Source organism: Lepidochelys kempii, chromosome 1, assembly GCF_965140265.1.
Source record: "Lepidochelys kempii isolate rLepKem1 chromosome 1, rLepKem1.hap2, whole genome shotgun sequence".
Lineage (NCBI taxonomy): Eukaryota > Metazoa > Chordata > Testudines > Cheloniidae > Lepidochelys > Lepidochelys kempii.
The window spans coordinates 351,713,229-351,727,562 of NC_133256.1; the positions used below are offsets into that span (position 1 = coordinate 351,713,229).

General features: G+C 61.9%; 1 protein-coding gene across 10 annotated transcripts in view; it reads right to left on the minus strand.

Moving 5' to 3' along the window:
* Positions 1–14,334, minus strand: part of SHANK3 (SH3 and multiple ankyrin repeat domains 3) — a 772,487-nt gene that overhangs the window by 661,984 nt on the left and 96,169 nt on the right. For 9 of the 10 annotated variants that reach the window (XM_073329054.1, XM_073329055.1, XM_073329059.1 and 6 more), the window contains exon 1: positions 6,901–7,042. In XM_073329054.1, coding sequence (XP_073185155.1) covers positions 6,901–6,963 — 63 coding nt within the window. In that variant the 5' untranslated portion in view covers positions 6,964–7,042. Of the gene's footprint in view, positions 1–6,900; positions 7,222–14,334 lie in introns of those variants that run through there. The other variant, XM_073329053.1, reaches the window with a different exon arrangement.

The window sequence follows — 14,334 nt, forward strand, 5'->3', positions numbered from 1 at the left end:
CTGCTCAGGCTGGATTCTCCCACCCCAGAGGTGCAGGGCTCAGCGCTGAGCCCCACAGGACTAGAGCGATGCTGACTATGGAGGGAGTGCAGGGACACACAACAGGACCCTCTGGGATGGAGGGAAGGAGATGCGGAGAAACACTGAACAGCTGGCTAAGGGCGGGTGAGTCTCTGCTAGGACAGAGCCCGAGGGGGAAAGGAGGATCCAAAAGGGACAGGAAGTGAAACTCAGATAGAATATCAGGGAAAACTAGCCTGTGAGACACATACAGCCACGAATCGCCCCCATGGGAAAGTCTGGGGCCTGTCGCTCCCTGACAGTTGGATCTGGGAATCATCCCTGGGGGAAGGGCCAGGGCCCCGTCACTCCCTGACAGCGGGATGGATCCAGCCAGAAGCACCCCCAGAGAAGGGTCAGGGGCCTGTTGCTCCCTGACAGGAGGATGGATCCGGACGGGAATCATCCCCCGGGAAAGGGCCAAGGGCTTGTCGCTCCCTGACAGGGGGCAGGATCCAGGCAGGGTGTTCAGAGCCGAGGAGGGCAGGCAGCACTTAGCCCGTGGAGCACTTTTTGCCAAAAAAGTAGGGATGGCCGGAACAGGGCTTAAAAAAGGGTCTGTCCCGGCCAAAGCGGGACATATGGTCACCCTAATGTGCAGGGAACCCAGACAGGAAGTTTTGCCCTGCAGGAGGCCAGGCTGTGAGTTAGGAGCCAGCTATAGAGACGGGACAAAACCCTTTTACGCCACCTGGGTCCCGATGGCTCCAGTTCAGCCACAACCATGTGGTGCCTGTAATATCCCACTTCCCAGGCCCTAAAGAGCTAATTCTCAGGGTCGATGGAAGTCCAGAGAGGGGCTGCCTCTCACTCTGGGTCTGTACAGTGCCCGCCACAACGGGCCCCGATCTCTGCTGGGAGCTGCAGAGCTATTGCCACACACGTCCGAAACAGCGATGCCCAAACACTGCTCTGGAAGGTAATGGGACTATGGGATAACATGGGAAGATGGGTCTCCTTGCGCAGCTGAGAGCAGAGCTGCTACCTCTCCATGAGCCTTTGCTAAGAAGAGCCACAGAGGGGCTCCTCCCACATGGGACTGTCCATCAGGGACATTCCCTGCCCGGATCTGCTCACACAGAGGATGGAGCCATAGAGCTCAGCTTTAAAATCCCTGGCGCTAGTGCCTTAGACCCCTCGGCGATCCCCTGCCCCATCCTCGGGAGAGGGTGGCAGGCCCATTGAAACAGGTCCGGCTGATTTAGTAGCTCCTGGTTGCAGGAAGAGGCCCCCAAGCTGCGTGGCAGAAAAAGAAAAACCCCTGTGGCTTGGCTTAGAAGGGGCTGGGACAAATTTCACAAAGAATAAAGAAATCTGCAGAAATCCGTCCCATCTCTCAGGAATGGGGACATCCGATGGAAATTCTGTATGGGGGCAATACGGGGTCACGCGCCAGGCAGGGCTGAGCTAACGCAGCAGTGCTGGAGAGAGCTCCGAAGGGGGAGCTAGAGTCCATTCCCCTGCCTGTGAGCATGCTGGACATTGCGGTAACATGGGGGTGCTATGGGGCAGTATTTCAGAGCTCTTTCCCTATCCCAGAGGAGAAGCAACATCTGCCCTAACAGACCCCACTGCTGTGCTTCCCCAGGGGTGAGGCATCGCTCAGGCCACCCGTGGATGACACAGAATAGGCAGCAGTCCAGCCTGTTCAGCACTACGTTGTCTCACGCTCACCACCCCACTGAGCTATAGCTCTGGAGTTGGCGGGTGCAGAGTCTTTGTGCTCTCTGTTATCCGGAGTTGTTATCCGCCTGGCGCTGTGTGCGTGACCACGCTGGGAGCTTCCCAGCTCTGGCTGTAAAATTGCCAGGTGCCTGTGCCCTGAGCCAGAGCCGAGACTGCAGAGAATTCCTCTAAACATTAACCAGGCATGTGGTGTGAGCAGGCCTTGCCTGGTGGAATGCAAGCACCTCTCTGCTCTTATCAGGGCGCAGCAGCCCATGCCCTACACACCCCCTCTGCCACCGCTCCACATTCCTGCCTGCATGTTAAACGCGCCACCTTCCCCAGCGGGAAGTCACCAGCCTGCCTCCTGGGCCTGCTGAGCTAAGCTGCCCCCCAGCCCCACGGGGCCGGTGGTGGAACAGCCCTATGGGCCCCCTGCACACGTGCACCGCCCGCTCCTTGGCAGAGCTGTGGGCTCTCTGCAGTGCCGCATTTCCTCTCTGCTCCCCCTTCCTGTGTGCACAGATTCGCCTTAGGGAAGGTGAGGTCTCCTCGGTTGGGCCTGTAGAGATGCACACGTTCTCTGGTGATGGGGCCAGAGCAGCACCCAGTTCTCCCACCAGGCCTCCTGACCCACAATCTGCCCTGGGGCTGATGAGGGGAGCCAGTCTGGACAAGGTAGTGACTACCCCACCCTGGAGAGGGACTGGATGGCCTGGCAGGGATTGTCCCCTTGCAGGGCTGGGCCAGGGCCCTGGAGGGCAGCAGGAAGCCGACTGGGTGCCCACAGGAGGAGAGGGCACCAGGGAAGGGGAACAGCTCATGAGAGGTGGGCTCACCGCATCCTGATAACGATGCCAAGTGTGACTGCACTGTACTGACAACCCCACTGGGCCACTGCTGACAGCGTCGCGTGACCCAGCAGGCTCCGGGACAGAGGCTGGCAGGCGAGTGGGGGCTGTGGCCGCAGGGATCAATCTGGGAAAGGCGGAGGGGTTAGCATGGACACCGCCGACACACAGGCTGGTGAGAGGGAGGGGTGGGGGCACCAAAGCACTCTGCCCCTCTGGCCAGGGAGGGAAGGAGAGCCGTCCAAAAAGGCCTGGCTCAGAATCCCAGCAGAGGCTCTGGCAGGAGCTGCTCAGTGCCAGCAAGCGTGTGCTGAGGCCTCTCCTGCAGCACAAGGTCAGTTCTCATTAAAACACACCGTCGATTCTTCGACAGCAAAGGCAGTGCAGCGTCCCTCCTTTGCCTCCACAGCTCCTTCCAGCTGCTCTGCAGAGCCGAGAGCACCGAGTTCTTCAGACCCTCCTCCCTGAGCCCCTCACTTAGAAGGGGCTGGGACAAATTTCACAAAGAATAAAGAAATCTGCAGAAATCCGTCCCATCTCTCAGGAATGGGGACATCCGATGGAAATTCTGTATGGGGGCAATACGGGGTCACGCGCCAGGCAGGGCTGAGCTAACGCAGCAGTGCTGGAGAGAGCTCCGAAGGGGGAGCTAGAGTCCATTCCCCTGCCTGTGAGCATGCTGGACATTGCGGTAACATGGGGGTGCTATGGGGCAGTATTTCAGAGCTCTTTCCCTATCCCAGAGGAGAAGCAGCATCTGCCCTAACAGACCCCACTGCTGTGCTTCCCCAGGGGTGAGGCATCGCTCAGGCCACCCATGGATGACACAGAATAGGCAGCAGTCCAGCCTGTTCAGCACTACGTTGTCTCACGCTCACCACCCCACTGAGCTATAGCTCTGGAATTGGCGGGTGCAGAGTCTTTGTGCTCTCTGTTATCCGGAGTTGTTATCCGGAGTTGTTAGGCTACCAGACCACAGCCTGCCAGGAGAGCCACGCAGGGTATGTTCACCCTGCAGTAATACCCGTGGCTGGCCCACGGCCGCTGACAGGCTCACAGGGCTCAGGGCGTGGGGCTCTAAAACTGCAGTGTAGACATCTGGGCTCAGGCTGGAGTCCAGGCTCTGGGACCCTCCCACTCAAGGGGTCCCAGAGTCCGAATGTCTACACAGCAAGTTTAGAGCCCTGCGAGCCTGGATCAGCTGACACGGGCCAGCCACGGGTGTTTTACTGCAGTGTAGACACACCCTCCCTGCCATGCAACACCCAGCAATACAGCTCCCACATACCCCATGCCTTGCTCCAACACCCGCATTCACTGACACCAGGCTCCAGTGCCCACCGACGCCCTGGGCCCGGCTCCATCGCCCACCCTCAGTGACACCCCTCAACCAGCTCCAACCCCTGCCCTCAGTGACACACTGTGCCCTGCTATAACGCCCAGCTGTATCACACCCCCCTCGGGTATATCTGAGTGTTATGGCAGGGCACACTACAATGTATCACACACACCTCACTGACACAGCAGGTGTTAAGAGCGGACCACAACATATCACACTCCATCACTGATCGAGCAGAGAACGTTGTATCAGTGAGCGGGTGTGATACAGCGGGTGTTAGAGCAGGGCGCGGTGTATCACACCCCGTCACTGATAGATACACCGCGCCCTGCTCTAACACCGATTGTATCACACCCCCTCACTGATACACCGCGCCCTGCTCTAACACCCGCTGTCTCAGTGATGGGGTGTGATATAGCGGGTGTTAGAGCAGGGCACGGGGTGTCACACCCCCTCACTGATACCCCGTGCCCTCCACTAACACCCGCTGTAGCTCTCCCGTCACCAACAGCCCGATCTCAGCAGAATCCCTCTTTATCATGCGCCGTGAGGTATCAGACCAGCAGTAACTAGTTTCAATCTGTGCTACAGTAACTCAGCTCCTCTCCTGGCTCCATCCCTCCTGCTGTCAGCGCAGGCTTCAGGCAGCCCTGCCTGTGCTCTGAGGCAGAAGGACGCTGCATTGACTTAGGAGCCATGTCCTAATGTGCAGCAGGCTCCAGTCCCAGGCAGTTTCTTCCTCCTGAGCAGCTCTGTGCAGCCAGCCAGCCTGCCCCGGTGCCTCTCCCATCTGCAGCACTGCCTGTCCCAGCAATGGTGCTCCTTCTGCAAGATCACTGCATCTTGTCAGGCGGATGCAGAGGCAAGCGAGAGCCCCAGCCTGGAGCCAGGTGGCTGGGGCAGAATAAGAGGGAGAACCAACCCTCACCATCAGGCACACTGCACAGGGGCACCGAGGGGATGCCAGCTCCTTCAACTCCCCAGCTGGGACTGGCCCTGTGCTTGGCAGCCGCAAGGGGCCTGATTAGCTGGGAATTTGCTCCTGGTCTTTCAGACTCAGCAGCTCTCCCTGCCAGCAGTGCTGGGGGAGGGGGGGGCGGCGAGCGAGTCAGAGTCCAGGGCTGAGTCCCTGGCTCCCAGGGACTGGGGCATACTCCAGGCCAGCCCTGAGGAGCCAGGCTGGGGGGATGGATGAGACAGGGCATGATGGAGCTTGTCATGCCCGCTCCTCTGGTCCTACCACCTGGGTGCAGGGCTGGGGCAGCACCAGTTCCAGTGGCAGGCGCGCACCCAGCTGGGGAGAGGGTTCCCAAGCCACGCACCCAGCCGGGGAGAGGGTTCCCAAGCCACGCACCCAGCCGGGGAGAGGGTTCCCGTGCACCCAGCCGGGGAGGTTTCCCATGCCACACACCCAGCCGGGGAGAGGGTTCCCAAGCCACGCACCCAGCCGGGGAGAGGGTTCCCAAGCCACGCACCCAGCCGGGGAGAGGGTTCCCGTGCACCCAGCCGGGGAGGTTTCCCATGCCACGCACCCAGCCGGGGAGAGGGTTCCCAAGCCACGCACCCAGCCGGGGAGAGGGTTCCCAAGCCACGCACCCAGCCGGGGAGAGGGTTCCCAAGCCACGCACCCAGCCGGGGAGAGGTTCCCGTGCACCCAGCCGGGGAGGTTTCCCATGCCACGCACCCAGCCGGGGAAGGGTTCCCATGCCACGCACCCAGCCGGGGAGAGGGTTCCCATGCCACGCACCCAGCCGGGGAGAGGGTTCCCATGCCACGCACCCAGCCGGGGAGAGGGTTCCCATGCCACGCTCCCAGCCGGGGAGAGGGTTCCCATGCCACGCACCCAGCCGGGGAGAGGGTTCCCATGCCACGCACCCAGCCGGGGAGAGGGTTCCCATGCCACGCTCCCAGCCGGGGAGAGGGTTCCCATGCCACGCTCCCAGCCGGGGAGAGGGTTCCCATGCCACGCTCCCAGCCGGGGAGAGGGTTCCCATGCCACGCTCCCAGCCGGGGAGAGGGTTCCCATGCCACGCTCCCAGCCGGGGAGAGGGTTCCCATGCCACGCTCCCAGCCGGGGAGAGGGTTCCCATGCCACGCTCCCAGCCGGGGAGAGGGTTCCCATGCCACGCTCCCAGCCGGGGAGAGGGTTCCCATGCCACGCACCCAGCCGGGGAGAGGGTTCCCAAGCCACGCACCCAGCCGGGGAGAGGGTTCCCGTGCACCCAGCCAGGGAGAGGTTCCCACGGCACGCTCCCAGCCGGGGAAGGGTTCCCGTGCACCCAGCCGGGGAAGGGTTCCCGTGCCACACACCCAGCCGGGGAGAGGGTTCCCATGCCACGCTCCCAGCCGGGGAGAGGGTTCCCATGCCACGCTCCCAGCCGGGGAGAGGGTTCCCATGCCACGCTCCCAGCCGGGGAGAGGGTTCCCATGCCACGCTCCCAGCCGGGGAGAGGGTTCCCATGCCACGCTCCCAGCCGGGGAGAGGGTTCCCGTGCACCCAGCCGGGGAGAGGGTTCCCGTGCCACGCTCCCAGCCGGGGAGAGGGTTCCCGTGCACCCAGCCGGGGAGAGGGTTCCCGTGCACCCAGCCGGGGAGGGGTTCCCACGCCACACACCCAGCCGGGGAGAGGTTCCCACGCCACACACCCAGCCGGGGAGAGGGTTCCCACGGCACGCTCCCAGCCGGGGAGAGGGTTCCCACGGCACGCTCCCAGCCGGGGGCAGCTGGGCCCCAGCTGGACTCTCGCTGGAAGGGTCTGGGCTGGGAGCCTCTCCCCTCCTCCGCCCAGCTCTCCCCGGCGCTGCAGTTGGGGTAAAGTTTAGCCAGGCAGCAAGCGCCGCGTTCAGCGGGGACCTGCCGCGGGGCTCCAGCAGCGCAGGGGTTAAGCGGCGGCTGTCACAGCCCCTCGGCGGGGGCCGGCGGGTCCCAGGGGCGCCGGCCGGTCCCGCTCCGGATCCCGCGCCGGTCCCGCCCGGCCCCACTCACCGTCTGCTGCAGGTCGGGGATCCCGATGCGCACCACGATGGCGCTGGCGGCGGCGTCCTCCATGCGGGCCGGCGGCGGCGGCTCGGCGCGGGGGGCCGGGGGCTCGATGCTGGCATAGGGGGTCTCGTCCCGGGCGCGGCCCGCGGGCTCCCCCGGCTCCCCGGCCACCGCGCGGGGCGGGCGCGCAGGCGGCGGCTGCTCCGGCGGCGGCTCCGGAGTCTCATGTTGGCCGGCGGCGGGCGGCAGCGGCATGGTCCGTGCGGGCGGGGGGCGGCGCGGGGGCGGCGGGGCCGCGGGACCTAGAGCCCGCACAGCGCAGCGCTGGCCGGGGGGGGGAGAGAGAGAGTCACCGCCGGGCCGGGGTGCCGCCCCTGGGGATCCCCCCCGCCCCCCGGCACTGCGCCCCCGGGGATCCCCCCGGCCCCTGGGGAGCCCCCTCGCCCCCCCTGGCACTGCGCCCCCCCCGGGGATCCCCCCGGCCCCTGGGGAGCCCCCCGCTCCCTGGCACTGCGCCCCCCCGGGGATCCCCCCGGCCCTTGGGGAGCCCCCCCGCTCCCTGGCACTGCGCCCCCGGGGATCCCCCCGGCCCCTGGGGATCCCCCCGCTCCCTGGCACTGCGCCCCCCCGGGGATCCCCCCGGCCCTTGGGGAGCCCACTCGCCCCCCCGGCACTGCGCCCCCCCGGGGATCCCCCAGGCCCCTGGGGATCCCCCCGCCCCCCGGCACTGCGCCCCCGGGGATCCCCCCGGCCCCTGGGGAACCCCCTCGCCCCCCCCCGGCACTGCGCCCCCGGGGATCCCCCGGCCCCTGGGGATCCCCCCCGCTCCCTGGCACTGCGCCCCCCCGGGGATCCCCCCGGCCCCTGGGGATCCCCCCCGCTCCCTGGCACTGCGCCCCCCCGGGGATCCCCCCGGCCCCTGGGGAGCCCCACTGCGCCCCCCCGGGGATCCCCCCGGCCCCTGGGGAGCCCCACCGCCCCCCTGGCACTGCGCCCCCCCCGGGGATCCCCCCGGCCCCTGGGGAGCCCCCTCGCCCCCCGGCACTGCGCCCCCCCGGGGATCCCCCGGCCCCTGGGGAGCCCCACCGCCCCCCCCGGCACTGCGCCCCCCCGGGGATCCCCCCGGCCCCTGGGGAGCCCCACCGCCCACCCGGCACTGCACCCCCCTGGGAATCCCTGCCCCCCGGCACTGCACCCCCCTCTCAGGAACCCCACCCACTTGTCACTGCACCCCCCTGGGGAGCCCCACCGCCCCCCTGACACTGCACTCCCGCAGGGGATCCCCCCGCCCCCTGGGGATCCCCAACCCCCCGGCACTGCGCCCCCGCAGGGGGATCCCCCTGCCCCTGGGGATACCCACCGCCCCCCCAGCACTGCACCCCCCCCAGGGGAATCCCCACATCCCCACCACCCCCTGGGGAGCCCCACCGCGCCGGCACTGCACCCCCCTGGGGATCCCCACCCCCCTGGCACTGCACCCCCCTCTCAGGAACCCCACCCACCTGTCACTGCAACCACTGGAGATCCCCGCCCCCCTGGCACTACACCCCCCCAGGGATCCCCACCCTCCTGGCACTAAACCCCCCCCGGGGATCCCTGCCCCCCTGACACTAAACCCCCCTGGGGATCCCTGCCCCCTGGCACTGCACCCTCGGGGGGATCCCAATCCCCCAACACTGCACCCTCTGGGGATCCCCACCATCCTGGCACTGCACCCCACCCCCGTGGATCCCAATCCCCCAGCACTGTACCCTCTGGGGATCCCAGCCCGCCTGGCACTGCACCCCCCTCTGGGGATCCCCGCCCCCCTGGCACTGCACCCTTGGGGGATCCCAATCCCCCAGCACTGTACCCTCTGGGGATCCCAGCCCGCCTGGCACTGCACCCCCCTCTGGGGATCCCCGCCCCCCTGGCACTGCACCCTTGGGGGATCCCAATCCCCCAGCACTGTACCCTCTGGGGATCCCAGCCCACCTGGCACTGCACCCCCCCCCCCAGGGATTCCATCCCTGCCTGATACTGCACCCTCTGGGGAATCCCATCACTGCATGGGGAGAATCCCCATTCCCCCAGTACTGCCTGCCCAAGAATGCACCCCCTCTTGGGGGAACCCTAGCCCACCCCCGGCACTGCACCCCCTGGGATGTCCCAGCCCCCCCGGCACTGCACCCCTTGGGGAAATCAAGGGGTGCCTCCCCGCTCTGGGGCCAGCCCCTGTCCCTCAGTTCCCTGGGGCTCTGCCAGCAAGACCCATTAGCTCTCCTCTCTTAAGTTCATGAGGATGGCCAGCCTGGATCAAGCCAGGACCCACCTAGCCCAGCCTCTGGTCTCCAACAGGCTGGGAAGGGGCAGCAATGGGCTAGCTTGGTTCCTCCTGACCCCCAATAATCAGGCTGGCCCCTGGCCAGGGATGGTTTACAGCCCTCCCCAAATGCTGGTCTATTTTAATATGTACTGTTAGTCAGGGTGCTCTTGTTACCCAAGTCAGTGTTTGAGCCTTGGTTGAATCCCGCTAAATTGTTGGCCTCACTGATGTCCTGTGGCAGTGAGTTCCACAGGCTGGCTGTGCATTGTGTGAAAAAGCATTTCCTTATGTCAGTTTTGAATTTGCCCTTCATTGATGTGGCTCAGGGGAGTCTAGGCCTGAGCTGTAGTGGGGTGACAGGGCCCCTCATCTCCCTGCACTGGGGGAAAGTGAAACACTCTTTCTCCATTTGCCAGTACTCCATCACATCCCTGCTCCTTTGCCTCCCCACAAAGGTCAGCAGGGCCGATCCTGTCGGCCTCTCCAGCCCCCCGATCATTCCTGCTGCCCCTCTTTGAACCCCTCTGATTCCTCACACCCCTTCCAGTGATGGAAGGAGTCAGCCGGCAAACAGTGTCAGGGAAGGGGGCCCATTCCTTCCATCCCTCTGCTTCTTCCTTTCCACCCCCCTCCCTTCTGCAGCAAAATCTCCTGGAGGGACCAGGCTGGGGATTTCCAGCTGCTGGGAGGCCAGAGGCCACAGTGAGAGGCACTATCAGCATGACCCATGGGTGTGGTCCAAGGGGCGCCAGCCCCACTCGATTTCCAAGGGAAATGAACTCCACGGCTGAATTTGGACCCTGGCATCTGTTAACCCTTTCAGTGCTTGAGTGTTACCAGCCACTAAGCAAAAGTACTCCTTTTCTTTAAGCCAAAGCTGTTGTGTCTCCTGCAGTGAGGATAACAGTGACCCAGGAGCACTGCGCACGAGTCACCCTCCCACCACACCAGCCCCCAACTCCACCCTTCCCCATGGTCACACCAGCCCCTGACTCCGCCCCCTCCCCCTGACCCCACCCATCCCCTGACCCCAAACCGTTCTCGGTAGGGGGGGATTTGCCCCAGTTACAGCCACTGGTGAGGCTGTACCCATGTAGCCCCTAATGCGGACATGCAAAGTCACTCTGCACCCACGGCGCTTACCCTGGTATCATGACTGGAGCTGGAGCAATCCCCAGTGCTGCCAAGGCCCAGCTGAGCAGAGATCGAAGGACTCTGCCCCTTCAAGAGAAGCAGCTCCAGGGCCAAGCAGAGCTGGGCCTCAAGGTGTTAATCCACTTTGTGCTTTGGGGCTATTTCTGTTTTGAAGAGTGTCAAAGAGCTGAGGAGATTTACGGGATGACCTGGATCTGTCCAGGAAATAATTAATGGCCCTGCCCCCAGGCAGCGAGCCCGGAGGCCAGGGGACTGCAGAGGGCTGGCATCAGTGAAAGCTTGACCCCAGATTTAGCCTGGCTCTCCCGGCTGGTTCAGGGTCTGCTGGGAAAGCCGAAGCTTGACCCCAGATTTAGCCTGGCTCTCCCGGCTGCTGCAGGGTGTGACGAAGCAGGACTGTTCTTAATGTTTCCTTTTAACAGTGTGGGGGTGCCTCAGTTTCCCCTAGGCAGTTCTTAAGTATCTAGGTGGTGGGATAAGGGTGTATGATCCTTGCAGAGCCCTGGAGGGCAGGGGTGTGCAGGGGTCTGGACACAGAGAATGGCCGACACCCTGTTTCCTGGCACCTGATGGCCTGGCCCTTCCCCTCTGCAAGGTGAGAGCTAAAGGATTGGAGAACAAAGGAATCCGGTGACCTCCTGGCCCGGGAAAGGGACAAAGCCCAGAGGAGGAGGGGCTGGAGAGAGTTTCAGTTTGGGGCTGGCTGGGGACATGGAGTGAAGGGCAGACGTGGTTGTCTGGCTCACTGCCCCCCAAAATGGACCCAGCTGAGGGGTCCTGTTCTCTGCACCTGCAAGCTCTGTGTTAGACCATGTTCCCGTCGTCTAATAAACCTTCTGTTTTACTGGCTGGCTGAGAGTCATGTCTGATTGTGGAGTTGGGGAGCAGGACCCTCTGGCCCCCACAGGCCAGCATCGCCCGGGGACTCCGTGACACAGGGTCTCCTGGGAAATCCGAAGCTTGACCCAAGATTTAGCCTGGCTCTCCCGGCTGGTGCAGGGTCTGCTGGGAAAGCCGTTGCCGGGGAGAAGGGGTGGGAAGATCATTCCCTGGGAGGCAGCGTCTGTGGACACCGAAAGCCAGTGGGTCCCGGTGGGTGTGCATATCTCAATCCCCTGTGCACGTTCCCCAGAGGCCCTAGAAGCTCCAAAATCATAGAATCATAGAATATCAGGGTTGGAAGGGACCCCAGAAGGTCATCTAGTCCAACCCCCTGCTCGAAGCAGGACCAATTCCCAGTTAAATCATCCCAGCCAGGGCTTTGTCAAGCCTGACCTTAAAAACCTGTAAGGAAGGAGATTCTACCACCTCCCTAGGTAACGCATTCCAGTGTTTCACCACAGTGAAAAAGTTTTTCCTAATATCCAATCTAAACCTCCCCCACTGCAACTTGAGACCATTACTCCTCGTTCTGTCATCTGCACTTGTCCTTGTTGAACCTCATCAGATTTCTTTTGGCCCAATCCTCCGATTTGTCTAGGTCCCTCTGTATCCTATCCCTCCCCTCTAGTGTATCTACCACTCCTCCTAGTTTAGTGTCATCTGCAAACTTGCATAGGAGCCTTTGTGTCCCTCCGATCATGCTGGCCCACCCCTGGGCTGGGCCTGTGCTGGGGCAATTGCTAGGAGCCCTGCGTAGACCTAGGCTTGGAGAAGTGCCAGCTCTCAAGGGATTTCCAGCTGGCCCAGGGAAAGCCCCTTCTAATTGGCTGCCTTTCCCCCCGCCTCCTGGGGAGGAGCAGCCAATCAGAGCTGCTGCAAGAGCCAGGCAGGGCTCTCCCACCCCCTCACCCCGGTGGAGGGAGCAGAAAGAGCCAGCTGCTCAAGGTGGGTCTGCTACCCCTGGCCCCCATGCTGGGGCGGGGGAGAGCAGAGAATCACCCCTAGAGTGGGTGGCAGGGGCAGAAATAACTGCTGGGTGGGAGGCAGGTCTGGGGATGGGGGCACAGAATTAATGAGCAGTTGGGGGCTCAGGAGAAGCTGGAAGCTCTGCACAATCCAGCGGCTGTGAGAGCTCCTGCGGCAGGGCCAGAGCCATCCCAATCGTGCATGAGGGAGGGTTGGCAGAGCTGTGGCTGCCCCACGCTCATGGCAGGGGACGGGGGGACCCAGACAGCCCAAAGCACACACGATGACCGCGAGCCCTGGGCTGATCTCGTGGTTCTTTGGCATCTGACTCATGAGTCACAAGAAGTGTCAGGTTGGACATACGACCAGGGAAGAGTATAAAAATATTGCTCGGGCATGTAGGAATGATATCAGGAGGGCCAAATCGCACCTGGAGCTGCAGCTAGCCAGAGATGTCAAGAGTAACAAGAAGGGTTTCTTCAGGTATGTTGGCAACAGGAAGAAAGCCAAGGAATGTGTGGGCCCCTTACTGAATGAGGGAGGCAACCTAGTGACAGAGGATGTGGAAAAAGCTAATGTACTCAATGCTTTTTTTGCCTCTGTTTTCACTAACAAGGTCAGCTCCCAGACTGCTGCGCTGGGCATCACAAAATGGGGAAGAGATGGCCAGCCCTCTGTGGAGATAGAGGTGGTTAGGGACTATTTAGAAAAGCTGGACGTGCACAAGTCCATGGGGCCGGACGAGTTGCATCCGAGAGTGCTGAAGGAATTGGCGGCTGTGATTGCAGAGCCACTGGCCATTATCTTTGAAAACTCGTGGCGAACCGGGGAAGTCCCGGATGACTGGAAAAAGGCTAATGTAGTGCCCATCTTTAAAAAAGGGAAGAAGGAAGATCCTGGGAACTACAGGCCAGTCAGCCTCACCTCAGTCCCTGGAAAAATCATGGAACAGGTCCTCAAAGAATCAATCCTGATGCACTTGCATGAGAGGAAAGTGATCAGGAACAGCCAGCATGGATTCACAAAGGGAAGGTCATGCCTGACTAATCTAATCGCCTTTTATGATGAGATTACTGGTTCTGTGGATGAAGGGAAAGCAGTGGATGTATTGTTTCTTGACTTTAGCAAAGCTTTTGACACGGTCTCCCATAGTATTCTTGTCACCAAGTTAAGGAAGTATGGGCTGGATGAATGCACTATAAGGTGGGTAGAAAGCTGGCTAGATTGTCGGGCTCAACGGGTAGTGATCAATGGCTCCATGTCTAGTTGGCGGCCGGTTTTGTTCAATATCTTCATAAATGATCTGGAGGATGGTGTGGATTGCACTCTCAGCAAATTTGCAGATGATACTAAACTGGGAGGAGTGGTAGATACGCTGGAGGGGAGGGATAGGATACAGAAGGACCTAGACAAATTGGAGGATTGGGCCAAAAGAAATCTGATGAGGTTCAATAAGGATAAGTGCAGGGTCCTGCACTTATGACGGAAGAACCCAATGCACAGCTACAGACTAGGGACCGAATGGCTAGGCAGCAGTTCTGCGGAAAAGGACCTAGGGGTGACAGTGGACAAGAAGCTGGATATGAGCCAGCAGTGTGCCCTTGTTGCCAAGAAGGCCAATGGCATTTTGGGATGTATAAGTAGGGGCATAGCGAGCAGATCGAGGGACGTGATCGTTCCCCTCTATTCGACATTGGTGAGGCCTCATCTGGAGTACTGTGTCCAGTTTTGGGCCCCACACTTCAAGAAGGATGTGGATAAATTGGAGAGAGTCCAGCGAAGGGCAACAAAAATGATTAGGGGACTGGAACACATGAGTTATGAGGAGAGGCTGAGGGAGCTGGGATTGTTTAGCCTGCAGAAGAGAAGAATGAGGGGGGATTTGATAGCTGCTTTCAACTACCTGAAAGGGGGTTCCAAAGAGGATGGCTCTAGACTGTTCTCAATGTATAAGATGTTCTCAATGTATAATTGGGATGTATAAGTAGGGGCGTTGCCAGCAGATCGAGGGACGTGATCGTTCCCCTCTATTCGACATTGGTGAGGCCCCATCTGGAGTACTGTGTCCAGTTTTGGGCCCCACCCTACAAGAAGGATGTGGAAAAATTGGAAAGAGTCCAGCGGAGGGC